Below are 22347 nucleotides of genomic sequence, written 5' to 3' on the forward strand. Positions count from 1 at the left end.
TTTCATTGCTGTGTTTGAGACATGCCTTCTTTAAAACACATGAGGTTAGAATTAGGTCATATATCAGGGCTGTCAAGAACAGCTGAGATATACACTTCGGATCCAAATATGAAAATGAATATCTGACAGAATTCCCTTGTTTCTTGTATACATATCAAAATAGGAGATTCTTTTAAGCTGTATAGCCATATCCATACTTAACCAAAATGCTGGAAGACAGCATTTCCTTGAAAACAGGACTATAGAACAGTATATTAATAACATGAAAGAACATTATCTAAAAACAGCTTATGATTTATTGAGACTTTCAGTTCGTTACTGCCAATGCTGGATCACACTATCAGATGGAATATTCTGGCAAAGATCTATCTTATTACTCTGAAATGCATTTTCCATTTCATAATGCTAATTAAGATTAGCATATGGAACTCTAGAAATAAACCAGAACGTTGATTATTCGCATTAGTCTACTCACATTTATTTAACAGGATGCTCTAAGCTCCTAAAAGAAGACTACATGAGTAAAATTTGATTTCCAGTTTTTAAATGTGGAAAATATGATACATTTTAGAAACAGAAATGTTGTGTTCTCAGATATGTCGTGTTCTGGTTTACGGAGTTTAGGTGATGTACAGAAAACTTAGCAGTGAAGTAAACTATAAGACTACTCAATTCATAGCCCTTCCACACAGATGTATTTGGCTGATGCCAAATCCCGTACACAATATCATATTATAAATGAGAACACAGTTGGGCTAGAAAGCATAACTAAATGGGTCCCTACACCATATGCTATCAAATGCTTTAAATATAGAGTGACATACCAACATGTATAATACGAAAACCAGAACACCTTAGTGAGTAACGCCACCTGGGCACAGAACAGGCATCTACAGATCATTTGTAGAATAAGGACACATGAGTATTTCTTCATCTAACATCACCAAAGGTTTTGTGTATGGAAGCCAAAATTCCTTTTTGGTTTTGGCTGGGAGCAGGAAAGTCAGTTGATAAACTGACTGTCTTGTAACACATTTTTGTGTGCTTGGCATTAAATCCATGCCTGTTTGGTGAATAGTATAATGAACACAAAGAATTACTATGTGATGGCATTTTGTGAGATCTGTGCAATTGAAAGGACCATCCTAATGGCTTGGAAGTGATTTGGTAACTGCCAGTGTTTGCAAGACTGGTATTGAACCAGCCTGGTAAAATCTGGCTTATTATTTTCACTGTGGGTGTAGAATCAATTTCATCTAAGATCAGATAGCTTGCAATGGATATTTCTGCAGCTGGATTGGCTTTCTTTATATTCAATGAACAGAAACATGATAAGTGCAATGCATGTAACTAGTTTTGAACATCGGGATGTGATTGAAGGGCTTTTATTTTCTTTTCACTGACTGAAAAAGGGAGCACAGAATGACACACAGACTTGTAAGCAAATGTAGATAGATGATGAGGTACCACTCCTAGGTACAGTTATGCATTGTGATAAGAACTGATGCTCATAAGCTAAAATGTCTGCATAGGGGTATGCAAAATGACATTTTATCTGATTTAGCTCAGGTAGGTAAAGGGTATTCAAGAGATACTTTTAAGGTTGTAGATATTGTAACAGACTAACTGGCTCAAAATAGCATAAATGGGTCAAAATGAGTTCATATGCTCTCACTGTCCTCATCATCTATACACCTGCATAATGCAACACAGCAGAATGGAGCTGTTGAGCATGTTTTGCTTAGTAATGCACACTTTCCTTCCAGTCTATGTTGAGTCTTACATCATTACAATAGTTGCTGTAGTTACACGATTTTCAAATTATTTATGAAGATCAACATTGAACCTCATCTGCGCCTGTACACGGATTTCTTTGATCAACCTGCAATTTTTTACTCATGAGGAAGATGCCTGTAATCAATTGGATGCCCTAGGAAGGTGGAGATGAGAAGAGTAGTCTTCACCAACGTCAGAATTACTCATCATGATTCTCCAATCAATTGTTCTCCTGGATTTAGATTTTTATATTACCGATGGACTTTGATGATCACATTTCAGACTGTCCCATTTCAATGTGCTGCTAGTTTACACACGTAAGCAAAACATAACAAGCATTATGGATTCAGTCTAGAGGTGACCAGAAGCTCTCAGTTAAGACTGGCCAATGGTTCTGTAGGTTGAACATCACCAGTGAAGCAACTTGGTGAGATGTGCAGGTTGGCAGATGGATTGTTTAAATCATGACCAACTTTACTGTAACTTGACATTCAGTGCTACACATTCCTCACTGAGCAAAACTAATGCAAATTGCATATTATTTATGTTAATATCATAGGAATACCCTATCCAGAGCAGCAGTAAAATCTAAAAATTATACACACATTAGAAAAATCATTCAGTTATGTCTTTGTTTTAATGACTTTTTAAAACATTTGTATCATCAGACAAAACATTTAGGTCATGAGAAAATATTTATTCCCAACAGCATGGATTTTGAAAGTTAGTTGGAAGAAGGCATGTTCAACTGTGTTTTTTCCAATGCTGGGTCAATTTAAACAGTGTGTTGTAGTGCATATATCAACCAGTTACCTCAAGGAAATGCAAAAAGACACAGTGAAGTAGGAAGTGAGTACAAACATTCAAGGCAGTAAAAATGCAGAATATTGACACATGGCTGAAAAACATACTTTTTGTAATGCTCTTTTAGTATCACACAAAACTAGCAACTCACTTTAAAACATTCTTTGTCAGCAACCATACTTCTGACCATATTCTCACTTATTAAAGTTAATATAGTCTTTCAGCTGGAAGAGATAGAAAGGTCTAATACTCATATCAAATGCTTAGATTTTGTTAGCTTTGCTTGTTATTCAAGACAGTTTCAAGGTAGTGCATCAGTATCACATAGGTTTTTTTTAATTGATTTGTATAGAAACATGCAAATAGTAATGCATGAGGGTTTTATATATTTGATTATAATTCGATGTATTATAGAAAGAGCACACCAAGCTTTTTTTGTTACATTTTATGCTGAACTGTTCCATTTCCACACATACCAGTTGCCATCACAGTTCTCATGGCTTACTATGTAAAGCCAAAAGGTGGAGGAAGTAAGAATGTCTGTACTTAGGACATATATTAATGAACATAATTATTTCATAGGTAGATACATCTATCTACATATAATTAAGATTACATGGTATTTTTATCAGCATGAAATGTAAAAAAAAAGTTCACCCAACACCCCAAACCAGCAGGAAAACACAGTTAACTGGCACTACACCCCTAAACCAGTTTTGTATAAGGCTTCAGTTTTCCTGATGAATGGGACTAAATTTTTAAGTAGGTCTGCATACATTTGAGTCATTATAACTGTTTTATGTCACAATATATTCTTAATAAAATAAAAACTCTTGTGTTATAATTAAAGATAGCTAGTTACCTTCTAGACAAAAATGACCTTTTAGAGAGTAGGCTGTGTCTAAAGTATAAGAAGAAGAATTAAGGTGCTTCCATATTTTTGCTTTCATTCTTAAAAAGTACCATACATAAACATTTGCAATAATTGCTTGTGGACATGCTTTTCTTTGGCTTTTACCATATTTTTAATAGCATGTGATCCCCCGTTGGAGAATTTTATAATCAATACTTGGTTTTGTAAAAATTGTGTTGTAAAACTTAATGGAACAAAACGTTGGATGCATTTCCTTTGTCACAGCTACATTTTTTTCTCTTCCTTCATGATTTCCACTTGCATCAAGCAATAACTGCAAGCAACAACAAATTTAAAGCTAGATTTTTTGCATGTTGTAAACTGGGTAGGACCAGGAGTTACTGACAATACCATCTGGTCATGCAAGATTAGCAAATTCTCTGTATTCCAACATGTTGCCATCTAATCTGTCCTGTTTCCCCTGACACAAACTAACACAATGAAGCTGGACAATGGTTCAACAGCAAGTGCATGTGACAGTTCTTGCAAGACTATTTTTGTTTTGATTAAGCACATATTTTATCTGGGAGGGACTAGAAAAGCAGTGCCTTTTTCTTCAGGTCATTCCGCTTCCAAAGTGCCAGACGATCAAATTCTTCAATGCTCATTTTGAAGACTTCCTGGAACTCTTCAGGGGACAAATGTCTCTTGAAAATGAAAATACAAAAGGTATCATTAAGCTCTTCTGTGCACAGGAATATTTCTTCCCTTCCTAAGTTTTAAAACACACCGCAAAAGGATGGATTAGAATTTGCATTTAACTTACCAAATTGGTTCTGGAAAAGACTGCATCAAAACCAAATGAGCTCATAGTAACTGGGAAATGAAATTATTGATGGCAGTAGTGACTTTTGAAAAAAAACAAACCAACATCCTTTCAATATAGTTCCAACAGAGCAGAGTCCTTTGGCAAAAAGATGTGTTTACACATGGTGCTTAATGACAGAGCACGCTGAGACAAATATAAGCTATTCCAGGACTTTAAGGACATTGATAACAATGTAATTTCAGAGTTGGATTTATTTTGCCTTCATCTTCAATAGGAGTGGTGGACACCACACTGGTCTACTAATAGCAGCCTTGTAACAAAGGAGAGAGCACACTGCTAAATTCCTAAATTCAAAATGTGCTTATCCATGGGGATAGACTCATATCAGAAGCCCAAATTGGATAAAGTTGGGGTTTTTTTAAATGCCAAGAACTATGCTTTTATTTGATGTTTTCATGATTCAACTTTAAAAAAAAAACAGAGATACAGAAAAAGGGGAGAATACCAACATAAAGAACTGGAAGGAGGTAAGATAACTGCTTAACAATTTTTAGTATACACACAGAAATGATAAGTGTGTGAATTAGAAATGACTATCATACAAAATTCTTCTGATAATTATGGACTAACTTGTTCAGCAGTATCAGTTATGGTTCTCTGTTTCTGATGTGTTATGCACACACACAGGGACAGATTCAGTTCAATATGAATTACAAACTGCAGTTTTTAAACATAGACTCTCCACTTCCACAAAGGTTTCCTTGGAACCTGGGACCAATCCTGCAATCTAACTTTCTCCTCTGCAACTGGGCTTTTGACTTGAAATTACCTGGGTGCAGCTCTTTTTCCAGGCAAACCCAGCCCCTTCCTAACTGCTTTCCAAAGCATCACCTGCATCCAGAAATGAGTTTCCCCAAAGCAGCTATACACAAGAAACATCTGGATGTGCCTCAGACAGCTGAACCGGGCTCATCACACATTAGGCAATTGTATTATTTCAAGGGAAGGATGTCAGCTCTTTACTTTCATCTCACTGCCTCCTGGTTGCAGGACTTCCCAGGAGGTGAGAAACCTGGGTTCAACCTTCTCAACACTTGGAGGGGGCTCAAAACTGTCATCTAGTGCACATCGCTCACTCTCAAGATAGATGCCTGTAAGCCAGCCAGGAGGGTAATTGTAAAAAGGAGAAAGTCCTCATGAACATGAATAATGCTGCCTGCACATGCTGAGTGTAAGATGCTGAAGGTAGGGGGCCACAGTGCATTCCCCAGAGGCAGAGAAGCCACTGAGCCTTTCAGATTGTTTTTACTTGTAATTCAAATAGGCCAAGGCTGTCTATCATGTCCTAGCATCGTCTGGAAGGACACTTGCCGCTGTTTGGACAAAATTGTGGCAGAGATCATGCTAACATGCCCTGGTAACCCCACAAAGCTTTATGTGGCCAGGATGGACGCAGCCCCATTGGTTTACCTTACAAAACCATTTTTCTGGACAAATTTGAAATAAAATTTTGCTTTCCACTTATTAACAGTGCTTTTTTTTTAATGTAAATTACTCCAGGAAAAATAATGATTTTTTTATATGGAATCACTAGGTTTAATTACCTTGAGTGGTCATTATGGGCCCTTGTGGTTTCTTAAAAAAGGACAGCCTTGTTTTTTTCCCTTGAGATTCCACATATGCAGAACAACAGTGACTAAGAGTTTGGAACTGAGCCTTCTTTTTTCATTTGACCAATGATAGCAACTCTCCATAAACACTATGCATAGAATGGAACAAACACGCCATGCATATTTGGCAAAGGAGATCCTGTTTTGCATGGAAATAAGCAACATCTGACAATGTATTTTAGAAACAAACTCTCACTGACAGAATTTAATTCTACTGGATTTGAAAGAAAAAGAGTTTCTCTCTGCATTGATTTTTTTTTTTCATATTTTCCTGGTAAGCCAGTGGACAAATGTGAGTAAGCTTAACTTCAGCTTTTTCTCGCAGCAAGGGATACGTCTGTAAATTGTGGGATTGAAAAAGAAGTTCGGACAAGCAAAGTATATCATATTTTATTTTATCTTGCTTTTTAGATTGTAGATAAGACTTGAGATGTCCCCTCACTCAGGAGAAAGCAGTGGCAAACACTAGTTCATACCAAGAGAGTAAATCAGAAAGTCCAGACCCTGCAGGTAAACCCACTTTGCCAATCATCCAAAACCACAAGAGATGTCAAACTTTAAAAGGAACATTTTCACCATTTTTTTCTTGAGGTAAATTACACCATGTCTTTCTAGAAATTGCTGTGGTACCATCAGATCTGTTTCAGTACTGAGGAAAATGAAAGAAGAGTCAGCAAGCCCTATGCCCATCCTCAGATCTTTTCTGCAGGGCATCAAATGCTTGCTGCAATTCACCTCCTGACAAATCTTGCCACCACTTTCAGTACAAGTCCAGCAACTCCTTTCCTCTCCAAGGCTATACTTTGTCATTTGGTGTTTTGCTTTGCCCTTAGGCTTAGCAAGCTCTCAGTCAGCATACATCTATCCAAGCCAGTATCAATTAGATGTGTGCTCTGCTCCTCTGCTTGTCCAGATGACATCACCTCCATTCCTTTCATGCATTCATTTTCTAATTATACCGAAGTTTTGGTTTACACTATCAGCATTTCTTTTTTCCTCACAGAGGTTCTCAGTTGGTGCCTTCTAGTCCAAAAGCAGTTGAGAATTTCCAGCCCAGGGAAACTGGGCAGAGATTGAGATGGGGAAAGCACACGCTCTCTTATTTCCACCTCCCATTCCTCTAGGCAGTTTCTTTGCTTATTCTCCTCTACATACTGACCCTCATCTCAAGGACTAACAACTAGACTGCAGTATTAGCAAAGTTTCTTATTCCATCAATACATTATCCACACACAAACTTAATTCTAGTAGACAGGAACACCTCCACTTTGGTCTGAACCCTCTCTGAGGACACCAATCTGTGCCCAGTGTAGCATAATTCCAATTGCTTTCCCTGCATCTCAGAAACTTTCACCATCACAGACTCTAGCTTTCGTGCCGACCCCAGAAGCAGCAATTATTACAGTCCTGTCTGCAAATTCTGGAATAAACCTTGATCCCAGAAAGATGTCATCAAACTGGCAAAGCTTCAGATGAAAGTAACAAAAGTAATGGGTTGCAGAGTTTGATTTATGAGGAAAGACTGAAAGGCCTAAGCATGCACAAGCCTAGCCAAATGATGACTAAGGGAAAATATGGTAAATGTCTATGATATTTGAAGGGTCTAAACACCGGGGAATAGGCCAGTGTGAGAAGTTTGTGTTCATGCTTTTCTTTGTATGAGTGATGTTAAATTTTGCCTGCGCTATTGTTGGGACTTTTCTAAACCTTACAGCTTTAAGAACTATAGCTCTTCCCAAACAAAGGCAGAGAAAATGGACCTCTAAGAAATCTTATATTGATTTATATTTCTTCTCAGACATTTGAATATTAATTTGTCTTAAGTGAAGCATCACCTTGTCTCATTAGTCAAACAAAAGATGGGAAATTGAAGATTATGCATAGGGAATAGGATGATATTCATCTTGAGAAATAACTGTGTGTAATGCTATGTTTTACAAGGCCAAGAACATGATTCCTTTTTTTTTCCGTAGGATTGGATCAGCTTAAAATATCCAGCTATGCTAATAGTGCATCATAGGGCCATTAAAGGAATGGCCAAACTTATTAGTAAAAGCAACACTCCTTCCTTTTTTTTTGTTTTATTAGTGTTGGCCTTGTTTACATAGGAAGTCTGAGCGTTTTACAGCGTACTAGTAATTGATTAATTCCCTTTGTAATAATTAGGCCATATTCAGGCAGCTTAACTCAATTTACTTCTCTGCATCAACATCTAAGCTGGGCATGCTGCAGGCACAAAAAACCCCAGTGAGTCTGAAGTTCAGTAAAGTGCTGGTCTGGTCCCACCAGTGCAGCAGTGGCTTCATGTGGGAGAGAGTCATGTCTCCAGAAGTACAATGTCTTACATCCACTAACAGCACTTTGGATTACTGAAATGGGGTCACAACAACTCCTCACCCGGATGTTACTTATATAGCACAGAGTCACCACACCTTGCTGTAATTACATAGCTAGTTCTCTTAAAAAATACACACGCGCAGTAGAAGAATTAAACCACATATTTTTCTTATTAAGATGTACAGAACCAAGCAAGGGTTGAACTAAGCCTCTCTACTGCAGTGCAATCACTATAATGGAAAATCCTCATGCTCTATGAAACACAATCATTAAAAAAAGCAATAAAGATGTGCTCATTTTTGCATTTCTCAGAACAGAAGTAATTAATTGCACATTCAAATACTTGCTCCACGGTGTTATCTCAGAAAGAAGTGATGCTTTTCACTGTAAATTAATGAGGCTTGACTCTTTTTCTTTGGCCTGCTAAAAAGCCACTAACCATTCTAAAAAGAGTTATAATGTTTATTTAATTTAATGAGATTTCTCTTCCCCAAGAATAATTGCACTCAATGAAATTCAGAGATCTTCAAAACTAATACTTAGTAACATGGCATTAGCGTGAATAAGTCATGGGAAGGGAAAATTGCAATTAACCTAAAGTCATACTGCAGTAAGCTGTGACCAGGTCACGGTGCACAAGCATGTTTATTCTGTGTCAGTAACTGGATGGAGTCCTCATGTGGAAACCTGCTAATATAGGAAATTCAGGGCATATCAGACTTCTTCATGAGTCAATATTGAACCAATGAACCAACACAATGGATGGCAGGATGTGATGAGTGGAAGACAAGAAAAATCAAAGTCCTAAGCCTAGAAGTCTTTTAAAACCTCAGGTTTGTAGCTCTTTCTGCTTTTTGTTCATAGGAAAAGACAGCTAAGGATTACATTGCCTCTGCTTGAATCCATAGTGGAACTTTCAGCTAGTCTCTCTCTCTCTGAAGCAGTACTGTACACTCCATTTTACAGACTGTCATTTAAAATATTTAACCACTTCAATTCACTTTTTTCAGAGTCCTTGTTACACTTCTAACCTCTGATCCATAAAATCCAGAAGTAAAAGCAATAGGATCCTTTCCAGAGTCTTCAAAATGCAACATAGTCAATCTAAAATGCGATTTATGAGGAAAAGTTTATCCACAGATAAATGAGCATTCATGTAAATAACCCGATCTTAGCTCTACAGGACAGTTAGTACAGCGGCTTTGATGGTGGGATACAGTCTTTTCCCATATTCAGATATAGCATGTTAACGGTATCTGAACTGAATGCATTTGCAACAATACTAGCTATCTCCCTCCTCCAATTTTTCTCATCCCTGTTCCCATTCCTTTCTCTTGTGCCTCTCAAAGTTAGCCCAAATATTACTTTGGGAGGTCCAATCATAATTTTATGGAAAATATTATCTTTGATTTACTGAATTTCAAATCCTTATTTCACTCTCACAAGGCTTGCACTTCCCCCTCTTCTTTCTGTTGCACTGCTGAGGCTCAGAAGGCATTTCAGAGGTTTCTTCTAAACCTACTGCATGGCTAATTACAAAACCGTAATTAGCCATGTGCCATGTTCCCAAGGGAGTATTGAATGTTATGCTCATCTATGAAGTAATTAGGCTTCACACTCAATAAATATTTGAAACTATTAACTAATTATGTGATAGGGGAGCGAACGTTAAGGAATGGCATGAGTTGCCACATAATGAATTTCAAAAGGTATCAAAAGATAACTAGAGCAACTCTATTGATCAGGGGAATGAGGCAGTAGGCACTGCAGTTGTGGTTATGCTACATTAGGACACTTAGTCACAACACTGAACAGTTGGAACACTTGTGCAACCAAGCCTATGCAGGAAGTGTAGATCCCCCTCTGTCCTCTGTGCTTCCATATAGCAATATGGGTCCCAAAAAAAGGCTCCTAAAACCAACAGAAGCAGCAAGGGAGGGCATCTGAAACCCCTCCCCTGCTGATGAAACCCCTAGCACCTACACAAGGCTCCTGGACCTGTTGATATATCTTGTTTAGTTTCTCAGGATATTATGAAACTTCACAGAGAAGCTTAATTCCACTCAGCAGTACTACCGTGTACTTAGAACCAAACCTTTTGTGGAATATCACAAGGCACACGCAAGGTATCCTGTAGTACCATTGTACATTCAATATTTCTGCAGCTGAGTAATTATGCAAGAAGCTAAAAAGATAACAAGTATTTCACTCAGGGATATCAATACATTACTGTGTACAAGGGTACATAGTAGAACATCTCTGAGGATAACCTGTACCATCAATCTGTCATTCAATCAAATGAACCTTTTGATACTGACACATAAGTAATTGTCTTCAACAGACTGCTGATAAAAATGTTATATAAATAAGAAAATAATGAACAAATAAAATTAAAAGTATGAATCCAGAAAGAATTATGAACATATACATAAGATCTTGAGGCCACGGAGGCTCTCCAAAGGAATCTGAACGGGCTGGACCACTGGGCCGACACAATTGGCTTGAGGTTCAACAAGGCCAAATGCCAGGTCCTTCACTTGGGGCACAACAACCCTGTGCAGTGCTACAGACTAGGAGAAGTCTGGCTGGAGAGCTGCCTGGAGGAGAAAGACCTTGGGGTGTTGGTTGACAGCCGACTGAACATGAGCCAGCAGTGTGCCCAGGTGGCCAAGAAGGCCAATGGCATCTTGGCTTTTATCAGAAACGGTGTGACCAGCAGGTCCAGGGAGGTTATTCTCCCTCTGTACTTGGCACTGGTGAGACCGCTCCTCGAATCCTGTGTTCAGTTCTGGGCCCCTCACCACAAGAAGGATGTTGAGGCTCTGGAGTGAGTCCAGAGAAGAGCAACGAAGCTGGTAAAGGGGCTGGAGAACAAGTCTTATGAGGAGCAGCTGAGGGAGCTGGGGTTGTTTAGCCTGGAGAAGAGGAGGCTGAGGGGAGACCTCATTGCTCTCTATAACTACCTGAAAGGAGGTTGTAGAGAGGAGGGAGCTGGCCTCTTCTCCCAAGTGACAGGGGACAGGACAAGAGGCAATGGCCTCAAGCTGCACCAGGAGGGGTTCAGAGTGGACAGGAAAAAAATTTCCATAGAAAGGGTTATTGGGCACTTGAACAAGCTGCCCAAGGAGGTGGTTGAGTCACCATCCCTGGACGTATTTAAAAGATGCTAGATGAGGTGCTCAGGGACCTGGTTTAGGGGCAGATAGGAACGGTTGGACTCAAATGATCCAAGAGGTCTTTTCCAACCTGGTGATTCCATGATTGTATGATCTTGTGTTTAAAAAAATCATTTGGTTTAGGTAAAAAATATCTTATTCCAAAAGCAGATTCTCCAGTTTTCCTTAGTTTGGGCTTTAGTGCATTTATAATATGAATGCTCTAAATCTAATTTCTGTTCACTCCCACAGTGTTTCCACTGATTGGAATGAGTTTTCATACATATCACATAATTTCTAAAGCATTTTTTCATTTTAGAATGACTCCTTTCATAAGGACTTTGACAACTGATACAGACATCCAGTACTGATCACAACACCAACATATACCTAGAAGAAGAAACACCATACAAATGTTTTTCAAGTTAAACTGTGTGAAGTTCTGCTGAAGTCAGTGAACTGCACTTTTTCACTCTAGGTCAAGAGCTTCACTACGGACTGAACCCATAACCTCAAATTTAGCCCTAAACTACAAACTGCACTTCTCTGTACTAAAACACACAGCATTCCAGTTTTGATCTGATTTTCTCCATCTGAGCTCCAGAGAAGCCGGGACACACAACATTACTTGTACAAAAGACATCTAGGAGCTGGGGCTCTTATAAATTCAGGCTCAATTACTGGAAACCAGTCCTAAAATGGTTGCAGCCCTAATGGCTAGAACCCAAGGTGACTGTTAAATAAAAAAATAGTGGAAAAAATGTCATCCCTAAAACAAATCCAGACAAGCAGTTTTAGGAGGAAAAGCCTGTTTGAATTAGTGTGAGTGCCCTGTTCAAACAAAACCGCACCCATGTTTAAATCTCTCATTTCTGTTTACTAAGAACAAGATAGCAGATGAAGGTTTGCTACTTGACATTCCAGAGGATTTTTTTCATTAGCAATTGTTTCAGTGTATCCTTGTTAAACAAAGAATGAACTGGCTCAAACATAAGTGGAATAATTTACTTTCTACTGTATTTGATAGGCATGAATGAATAATGCTTTTAACTCTCTGACATTCAAAAGAAAAAGGTTAAAGAAACTAAGATACATTAAGATAAGAAAATCAAATGAAAACTTTAGAAGATTGTTTCCAAATGGAAGACTGCAACTATGATCGCTTACAAATCTACCAACCTGTGACCACAAAAGAAATTTTATACTTTCTGATAAAATCAACTTCAGGAGGAAAAAAAAAAAATCTATGTGGCTTGGGCATGAACTATCAATTTGGATGTACAAGCACTGAATCACACTGCTGTGACTGAAAACAGGCAAATGATATCCAACCTAAGATAAAAGTGCATGTTTTTAGGAGCCCAAAGTATAAATCATAAAAGGTATTCAAGTACTTAAAAGAGGCATTGAGATTTACACAAGTGTCCATAAGCTCGATTTCCTTTAGAGAAGTTGCCCAGACCACATGGAACACCATGGGGGAAACCAGCAGGTAAGGACTGTGCTAATATGTACTGTCCAAAGGTGATGTCTTAGTCACTGGAAATTCATTATTTAAGTTGTCCAAAATAGGAATGTTTGCTCCATGACATTTACATTCAAGTGCTTGAACAATAAAATCATCCTTTGGATAAAATGGTCCAAGATATTATGTACTTTTTCAATTGCTATTGCAGCAAGAGCACCAAATAATCTTATTTTGTAATTATATTATGTTAAAGTTTGTCTTCACAGAATATATCAACCTAAGCAAATTAGGGACTTATGGAGGTCTTCAAAGCAGAGCCAACTTTAAATTCAGACCATGTCCCTCAAGGCCTTGTCCAGATGAGTTTTGCATGCTTCCAGGCAGACTCCACAGCCTCTTGGGCAACCTGTTCCAGTGCATTATTCTCCCTGTGAGGAACTTTTCCTTTATGTGTAATTTCCTTCCCAGTGACTTGTAACTGTTTCCTCTAGGCTTTCCAGTGCCTACTTCTGGGAAGGGTATATCATAGAATCATAGAATTATAGAATAGTTAGGGTTGGAAGGGACCTTAAGGATCATCTAGTTCCAATCCCCCTGCTATGGGCAGGGACACCTCCCACTACATCAGGCTGCCCGAGGCCCCGTCCACCCTGGCCTTGAACACCTCTCGGGATGGGGCATCCACAACTTCTGTGGGCAGCCTGTGCCAGTGCCTCACCACTCTAATGGTGAAGGAATTCTTCCTTATATCAAGCCTATATTTTCCTCTATGGTCCCTTTACTACCAAGGTGAGCTGCTGACTAAGATTCAGTTTGTATTCTATCAGATGCATTTCTACAGAGCTATTCCCCCCATCTTACACTGATGAATGGCTTTATTCTGTTACAAGTGCAGGAAACTGGATTTACCTTCATAAAGTCCTGTCAACCCGCTCCTCTAGCCCAGTCAGTTCCTTCAGAGCATCAACTGCTGTCCTCCCCTGTTTGTGTTACCTGCAGATGTGATGAGGGTACAATTCCTCTTCTTTACTCAGAACATACAATCCACTCCTGTCTTCCTGCTTTGCTGTTTTGCACATTACCTGAATTAACTTGTTCTTCATCATTACCCATTAGAATAGCTCACAGGAATGCTGCTATGTTCATCTAACAGAATAAACAGCAGTGTGCTAGAGAGAAACTGCTGAAAAAAATTCCTGGGCCAAATCCTTATCTAGTATAAATTCCTCACATTTCTAATCTGCTTATACTAAATGAAGATTCAGGCTGTTCATTCAAAAGTCAGAGTGTCAGTAATGTATTTGAAAATCAGCAGGTCATTTATTATAACTAGTTCTCAATGCTGCATGCATTAGTTCACTGTTGGCATAAACATCTCCTGGAAGAAGCTCAAGAAATTGGGCTACTTCTGCCTCACTGCTGAGTTAGAACAAGCAAACAAAAACATGCCCAGTGTTTCTATGCTTAGATATATGTGTTTTTGAAGAAAGAATTCCTACTATTTGAATGCATTTTTTACCAGTTGAGCCTTCCTAATCTCTGGATACCTCTTGGGCTTAGAAAAATATGCATTTTTACAAGAAAATATTTTCTGTAATCCTTAAAATAAATTTCTTGCACAACAGTGTAATCTAAAAAATACTCACAATGGGAGCAAAGTTAGGAAAACACTACCACCCATTAAAACTCCACCCTCCTGCGGTTCTCAACCATTAGCTCAGGCCTTCATTGCAGCCTCCCTTAATTTGACCCAAGGAGCTAATATCATTTACTTGAGTTCACTTTTCACAACAGGAGCATTTAGTACAGGAAACTTTCCTTGGAAGATGGAATTAGAGAGAAACAACAGTGCCTTTTCCTTGACATCTATGCCAGATCATTCAAAGTTCATCACAAACAGCTTCACAAGCAGGAACCCTGTTTAAATTCAATTTGCAACAGGGCTGTTAAATAAAGATAGATTAAGCAGATATTTTCACCTTATTGCTCCTAAACAGACCAGAAAAACAGAAACATTATGTGTAAGAGATTTTAATCATCCTGGACATAGTAAGATGGCTTTCAGGTTTGATAGTTGATATAAAATGTAATGCTCTAGATCTCCTTCCATTGGCACCACCTGTACTCTGTTCAAAGCCATGACACCCAGAACCTTGTTCTGATTTGCAGCAGTGAGAGCAGGGTGAGGCTTCAGCCCACAAAACTGATCATAACAAAACTGGAATATTAGAACATGGATTTTTTGTTAAAATATTTTCCTTGATCGATCATTCTACAGTTTGGATAATATGCAAGCTTAGCAGTGCTATCACCTTCACCATTTCTGCAGGTACAATCCAAACCTCCTGTGGGTGACACTGGCAGTGCAGGATGAAAATAGAAGGCTAGCCCACAAGCCATTCTGCCTGGGTAGAGCACTTGCCTCCTGGACATCTCTGAGCATTGAACCATACCCTGTGGCAAATGTGAAATGGAGTGCAAAAAAAGGTGAATGTTTCTAGTATTCCCAGTGTTACTCCTCAAATGCTTGAAGATGTGCCTAATCCTGGTCTGTTCCTGTGCAAACCTATAAACCCACGTAGACTTGGGCTCCCTCAGTTCTGGGTCTTGCCCAAGCCTGAGATCTCCTGAATGCACAAGTCAGCAACTAAATTACAATCTTCATTTTTTTCTTCTGCCACAAGAGGAAATAATGATAAACTGCTTTTCTATGCAAAGCTACTTATTTCCAGCAGTTCTGCGAAGCAGAAGAAAGAGATGGGCAGGAGCAGAAGAGGCCAGCAGGGAAGGCAACAGTTTCTGCCTGTCACTCAATTCTGCATATGGTTTGAATGTGCTGATGAGATTGCTACTCCTGTATTTCCAGTAGTTATAATCCTATTAAAAAGCTGCTTATTTAATTGTTTAGAAACCTACCAATCCCTAATAAATGTACGATGATTTCCAAAGGCGTCCTTCCTGCAGACACATATTTGTCATAGTACAGCAATCAGCAGGATCAGCCTAGTTCCCTTATTGCTTTCCTGATGCAGGTTTGAAACAGATCTTGTTTATAGTTCTTTTGCAAACCTCTGTAAGATCTTTGAAGTGGTTGGGCTCCTTGAGCCATGAGGCACTGGGCTGCACCCGGTGCGAGGCAGACTGAGCAACTCCAATGTTAAACAAACATCAATCCCAGCTAAGGACAGTGTATGTGCTACACATAATGGCAGCCAGGATAGGCACTATCCATCCAAATTAAACTGCACCTTGTCTTAAAAAAGCAACTTGCTGTTGCATTCACTATTCAGACAAGCCTGATGCACTAAACCAAAGACTGTATTCTTTAATATACACACACATACATATGTACATATAGGAAAGAATCCTTTAAAGGATGTGTCCAGATGAGTATCCCTCCAACTCCCTGCTTCTTTTTCTGGACTCATTATGCTTTTTATTATGCTATTGTGCCTTGCTATACCCCAGGCTTAAACCAACAGACATTTAAGGCTCTTCTTTTTTCCTTACAATCAAATCAATACCACTTGCTGCGTAATCAAGCAACAAACACATTGAGGCATTTAAGAAATTACACCATTTCTAAGATCACCACATGTATAAGCATCTAGTAAATGAATTCTTTAAAAAGACTTGACTTTTAATGAGAAACTTTCTGCTACTTTGTAGATTTTTTTCTTGTTTAGCTTTAAGATTAAAGTCTCCTTTTTTCACATTATCAAGTTAAAAATGCATTACTTTTATTTAAATATGACTTATAGAATCATAGAATGGTTTTGGCTGGAAGGCACCTTAAAGTGCCTAATGGGTTTCATCAGCATCTTTGTAAAACATCATTTGATCATGTATTTGCCAGGCTTTTGGCTATTTATTTTTTTTTAGTTATATTGCCTACATACTAGTGTTTTGAAATAAAATATAACATATTAACATATAATGTTATTCCTCTCTTCTGTCTTCTTTCATTACTGTTAGCTGGGCACAGGAATATCTAGAATGGTAAAAAACCAGGACAAAGATTTGCAAAGCCATCAAGCAAATATCATTCCTACCTCCAGCCTGGTCCTGTCCACATCCTTAGGCAATTTCACACGAACTCGGTTTGTTACAATAAGTGTTTCATAAGGATAAATCTGTTGAAAAGACAAGAGCATATGAACTCCAGCCAAATCTGATTCTGATGTATGGAAATAACATTGTGGGAAATTTACTAATTTAAATGGTACATACTTGCATCCTGATTTGACAAATATGTCACTGGGACAAAAATTAACAAAATAAAATTAAAAAAGGAACACATGTAACCTTGCTAGGAAGTGCTGAATCTGTTTGTTCTTCCAGTGTTGGAAAAGCCCTTCTTACCTTGTATTCTGCAAGAGAATGAGAACAGTTTACCATTTAGAATTTATAGGCTTCTTTTGGAGTCACTGCAATGAACATTTAGGTACATCAGCATTTTGTTATGCTACTACATTGCTCTTTTCTCAATAGTTGTTGGATAACTGCATGCACAGTAAGCATTTGACTCCCATGCTCTGTATGCCTAGACCACTGTCTATTACTGAAGTAATAGTCCTTGAAATCAAAGGCTTATTACAGAAAATTAATTTCCTGATGCTGTTGGGTTACACACTGAGTATGCCTGGCAAAATTGGGAATTTCTTTTTACAGCAAGATGTTCTGCAGAGTTAAGTCACTCTGTCACCCAAAGTCCTGCCATTATTGTCTCACAGAAAACAGTTAAAATATACGGATTATTACAGACATGCCAGTTTGGGAACATAAATGAAAATCATTGAGTTAATACAATATTCCAAGATGCCAATATCCTGCATTTGGGTTGATTGCAGTGGTAATAACATCAGCTAAAAAAAGATGATTTGGGAGTGTAGTAACAATGACTCTTGGATCTAAACTAGCAGAAGAGTATTCTAGTCAGGTCAGTATGTATGTGACTATATTTAAGACTAATACAAGGTCATCTGTTCACGTTGATGATTTAATGCAACTGGGATAGCCAGTATGTTTTCATAGACCTGTTTATAGTCTGAAATGAAATCAGAGGTAAGTCTACTTTTCAAAATCCGTACTTTACGCTATTCAAACACAGAGACACATATTTGTATCTTTTGTATCACACAGAGGCGTGAAGTGGAGCATTAGATTTAGATTTTCAATATAAGATTAAGTGTCTAGGAAACAAAATCATGTTCTTCCTCATAAGTAGATGCAAGTTCCTAAATTGCTGAGCTCTTTTGAAAATTCTAACCCAAGTTCCATATTAAGTTCACAGTCCACTTGAACTGTAGTAAAAAAACCTGAATGCAAATAAATTCTGCTTTTTAAATTCTTTACATTTTAACTACACTATAGCACAAACAAGAAGCACAATGGAGCTTTTTATTAGATACATCCTGAAAGAGTGATTCTTTTAAATGTCTTTGTCTCTTTGAAATGAGACCACCATCTGCTAAGGAACAGGTACCAGAGGCTGTTGCCACATATTGGGGATACTAGGATTGACTTAACATGGTTGCATCACTTTGTGATGTAGGACTTCAGTTAGGCTTTTATGTTCAGTCAGATAAAAAGAAGACTCTCTATGATAAACATACTGAGTTGGGCATCCATCTAGTCATTATTACATGAATCATGGGAAGATCTCAGAATAGTAACCCTTTATGGCAAGATGGTAATGAACATCCTAAAGGAAGAAAACATGAATTGGAGTGGAAACGATATTGCAATGTACCTTTCATCCCCCAGCTTGCCTCCTGGTCTGTTTCATATTGGCCCATATTTTCAGGCTGAAAGAGAAAGAAAGAAGCAATGTAGCAGCAAAATAAACCATAAAATCACTCCGCATGCTGTTGAGATAAAAAACAAAACCAGCTGGTACTACACAATGAAAATATAGATCCTTGTGAGAGAGAAAGAGAATACAGCTACATTCAAACTTAACACAGTTGCTCAAGGCAGGAGTCCCAAGTGCTCACAACACCCACTGATCTATGACTGTAGAGATGGAGCTCTGCTGTAGGCAAGGGTGGGGTGTTACGTCAATGCCTGGGTCCTCAGAGGCACTGCACGTGCACTTTGCTGCCTATACTGTGAACTCTTACAGACCAGCAAAAGCTGGAGCTTGGATGTAACTCCAAGAGGTGACTGCCATGTCATATCAATCCACTTCACCCCTAAGCCCTTTGGATGCTTCCAAGCTTTGATTCCTTGCAGAATCTGCCTCCTTCAAAGAGGCAGAAAGGTATAAGAAAGCTACCAGGCACCCCTGTTTGAAAACCTGGCACTAAATTTAAACTGATATTGCCCTTTCCTGTGATGCAGACATCGTACTGCAGCCATCAAAGCAGATCAGACCACTTATGCTGCACTGAAACTTAATACATTTGGCTTTCCACTCCATACTTGATGACAACATTAAGCCCAGGGAGAATTGTGTGTATGTGCCATTGCTTTATTTGACCCACCGTCTTTTTCCTTTGCTGGCAAACATTATGCTGACAAACATTACAGGAGATCAGCAAAGCAGTGTTATGGATTTTTTTTTTCTTCCTGGGTCTCATTCTTGCCTGTTAGTTTATCAATGGTGTGCACAGCTACACTCACAATAATCTGCAAGGCTCCTTTCTGCTTGGTTTAGGTTTATTTTGTTCTGCAGCACTGGGATGGCTGATTAAAAACAACAAACCACAGAAGCTGGTATGAACCTGCAATCCAAACAGCGGACAGCCATTCTGAGAAGAATTTTGGCCTCAAGGATTTGACAATGAGCAAACTTTTCAACTTTCCTAATTTTTGGCTGTATGGCTTGAACCCTTCAGGTGGGACAAATGCTGCCATCTGCTGCTTTTATACAACATTGCATGTCTCAGCCTGCAAGCACGGCCAACTCCACTGCTGACAGAGTTTGCTTTGACCTCAATTTGTGTGGAGCCTTCTGATGGCTTTGGTCCCTCTCCAGCACGGTGGCTGGGTGAAAGTTAGTCCCATGATCGCTTCGGGTTACTGGTAACAGTTATTCTGAAAAGTTAGAAAAAAGCTATTGACTCCTAAGTGGGGACAGGTTTATGCAGATCCTTTCAAATTCCTGAATTTAATTTGATCATGTTGCGGTGCCACTGGTTCCTTCAGAGCAAAATTCAAGCAGTCAGGTATTGAAGCAACACAGGCACAATTAGTCTTGTAATCTTAACTCAAAAGGAAGTACATTTCAGTAGCTCCTGAAGAATTAGTTTTGTTACTCTCTGACAGTTGCTTTCTTGCAGCTCCTTCCAATGACCTGCAGTTTGACTCCTCACTGGGAAAGTTTAACCTTGCTTGTGTATTTTGCAGCTTTCACATCTTCCTTTGGAGAAAGAAGGGAATTTGAATGAGATCCTGTCCACGTAATTTAGACACAAATCAGTCTTCAAAATGTAAGTGCATATGCACCTATGTGTTGCCAGCTTATCACTATTAACCATAATGGGTTTGTACCTAAAAATATAGAACCCATAATGAGAACCCATAATGTTACGTGCCAGAAAGAAAGAGACCACAGTGTCAAAGACGCCTAAAGACTTAAAAAAAAACATAAAAAAGGATGAGAAAAGGAACACCTAGTCTGATCTGATCATAACTGTGTTACACATTTTGCTTTCTGGACTGCTGCCTTCCATTCATTCTGAATTGCTCCCTCCCTGCCATAAAAGTATGATGACTCTGTGTGTATACACACGCACATATGTATACATGCGTACTAGAAAAAAACAGATCAGAAGGTTCAAGAAATGCAATGGATGTGGTCTGCTCCATCTTTGCTCTAAGATAATTACTTGCCTAATTATAGGCCTAGCCCTCTCTATCATTAATTCAAGCTATACTGTGATCTATCAGCATGTGCAGTTCATACACTTTGGACCTTGGTTTGTTTTGGGAGGGGAACCAAGACTCCTAACGCTCACAACACACAAAATCAAAAGAAGAAGCCTCAGCCTGTCTTCCTTTTGCAGACAGACAAACTGTAACTTGCAAAGAGTAGGAATCTGTCAGACAGGGCTGGCAGCCAAAACACCACTGAAGTATTATTACTATGTAGACTTTGAGCTAGTTACTAAGCTGCCTATTTATGATATACTATTGACTGAAGAATGCATTTAAATGTATACCTACCTGATGTAAGCCGTTCTTTCCATAGCCAGGTAGAGAAGCAGATTTAGAATATGGAAACCCTGTAGAAGACATAACGTATAGCTATATTTTTTGCAAATCCTTTACAGTCTACTAAAACACAGAGCTCAAGAAAACAAGCAGAAACAGCTATTACAAGATCAATATGTACATTCTATTCACGGGATGAAATATAACTGAGAGATGCTCATCTTTTCTCTATATTTAATGTACACGAACATGTGTAACAATGTCTATAAATAACAGCATGCCAGGATGCACTCACCTTACAAGGCATGGCATGAAAAGAGTTGTGGGACTCACGATACGGAAGCCTTAATGCAGCTACATAATGCAAAGGAGATTCGAGAGCTTGTGAAATGTCTGCCCTCCAACTTGGTGTTAGACCATGACTCGAAAATGGGATTAAAGGAACCATCATTTTAGAGTTGCATCACTTCTGATCATAATGCCTGTGGCCTGGTTTTGGTTTTGTTTCTTAAAAAAGAATGGCTGGTATTATGCAACTTAAAAAAAACAAAAACAAAAACAAAACAATAAAATCCAAAGACAACACCCCCCAAAAAACAACCTAAACCACAAAAAAAAAAAAGAGTTTGTGTTCTTTAAAATGTCTACTGCTTCAAGGGGAAAAGAAGCATAAATGAAGAAACGACAATGGATAAAGTAAATCAGTGAGAGTATAAACCCTCAAGAGAAAGGAAGTTTAAGACAGACAAAATTGGCAAAGTAGTGTCACTATGGATAAACTGGATGCAATATGGTGATGAAATTGTGTGCGGTCAGTACGAAACAACTGTAGAGCCTTACTGAAAGTCTAGTAAAGTTTGGAAGTTCTTTTTGTCAGTGAAAGGACAAGAAGTATTTCAGAGTAGCTTTCGGTTAATAGAAATAATGTTGTATAGAAGAGACAAGCTGAATCAATTTAAATTAAACAGAAGATTAACAAACACATCTGTAATAAGCATTCTTGATTCCAGTACAGGAAACTTTGATAAACTGATGTGAAGAGTTAGAAAAGTCAGTTGGCTCAAAGAACTGAATGTACAATGCTTCTTTCTGTCAAAAATGTTAGCAATCTGTGCCCAAAGGGGAATGCAGGAAGGGAATCTAGACCTCACTGGATTAATAAATATCCCAAGGAGATGATTAGGAATATGCATACAGAAAGAAAAAACAAAAGATGGATCAGCAAAGAGCTCACAATGTGCTGAGATAAAGAGAGAACTGCCAGAAGTCAAGCTGAGTTTAACACTGAAAATGATATT

At 38.5% G+C, this 22347-nt stretch overlaps 1 protein-coding gene across 14 annotated transcripts in view; it reads right to left on the bottom strand.

The window, feature by feature from the left end:
- Positions 1–2394: 2394 nt before the first annotated feature.
- Positions 2395–22347, bottom strand: part of ABLIM2 (actin binding LIM protein family member 2) — a 149865-nt gene continuing 129912 nt past the window's right edge. For all 14 annotated transcript variants that reach the window (XM_069856392.1, XM_069856390.1, XM_069856386.1 and 11 more), the window contains 5 exons: positions 21062–21120; positions 18645–18699; positions 17198–17262; positions 16945–17025; positions 2395–4140 (listed from right to left, as the gene is read on the bottom strand). In XM_069856392.1, coding sequence (XP_069712493.1) covers positions 4027–4140; positions 16945–17025; positions 17198–17262; positions 18645–18699; positions 21062–21120 — 374 coding nt within the window. In that variant the 3' untranslated portion in view covers positions 2395–4026. The remainder of the gene's footprint in view (positions 4141–16944; positions 17026–17197; positions 17263–18644; positions 18700–21061; positions 21121–22347) is intronic.

Source organism: Phaenicophaeus curvirostris, chromosome 4 (assembly GCF_032191515.1).
Source record: "Phaenicophaeus curvirostris isolate KB17595 chromosome 4, BPBGC_Pcur_1.0, whole genome shotgun sequence".
NCBI lineage: Eukaryota > Metazoa > Chordata > Aves > Cuculiformes > Cuculidae > Phaenicophaeus > Phaenicophaeus curvirostris.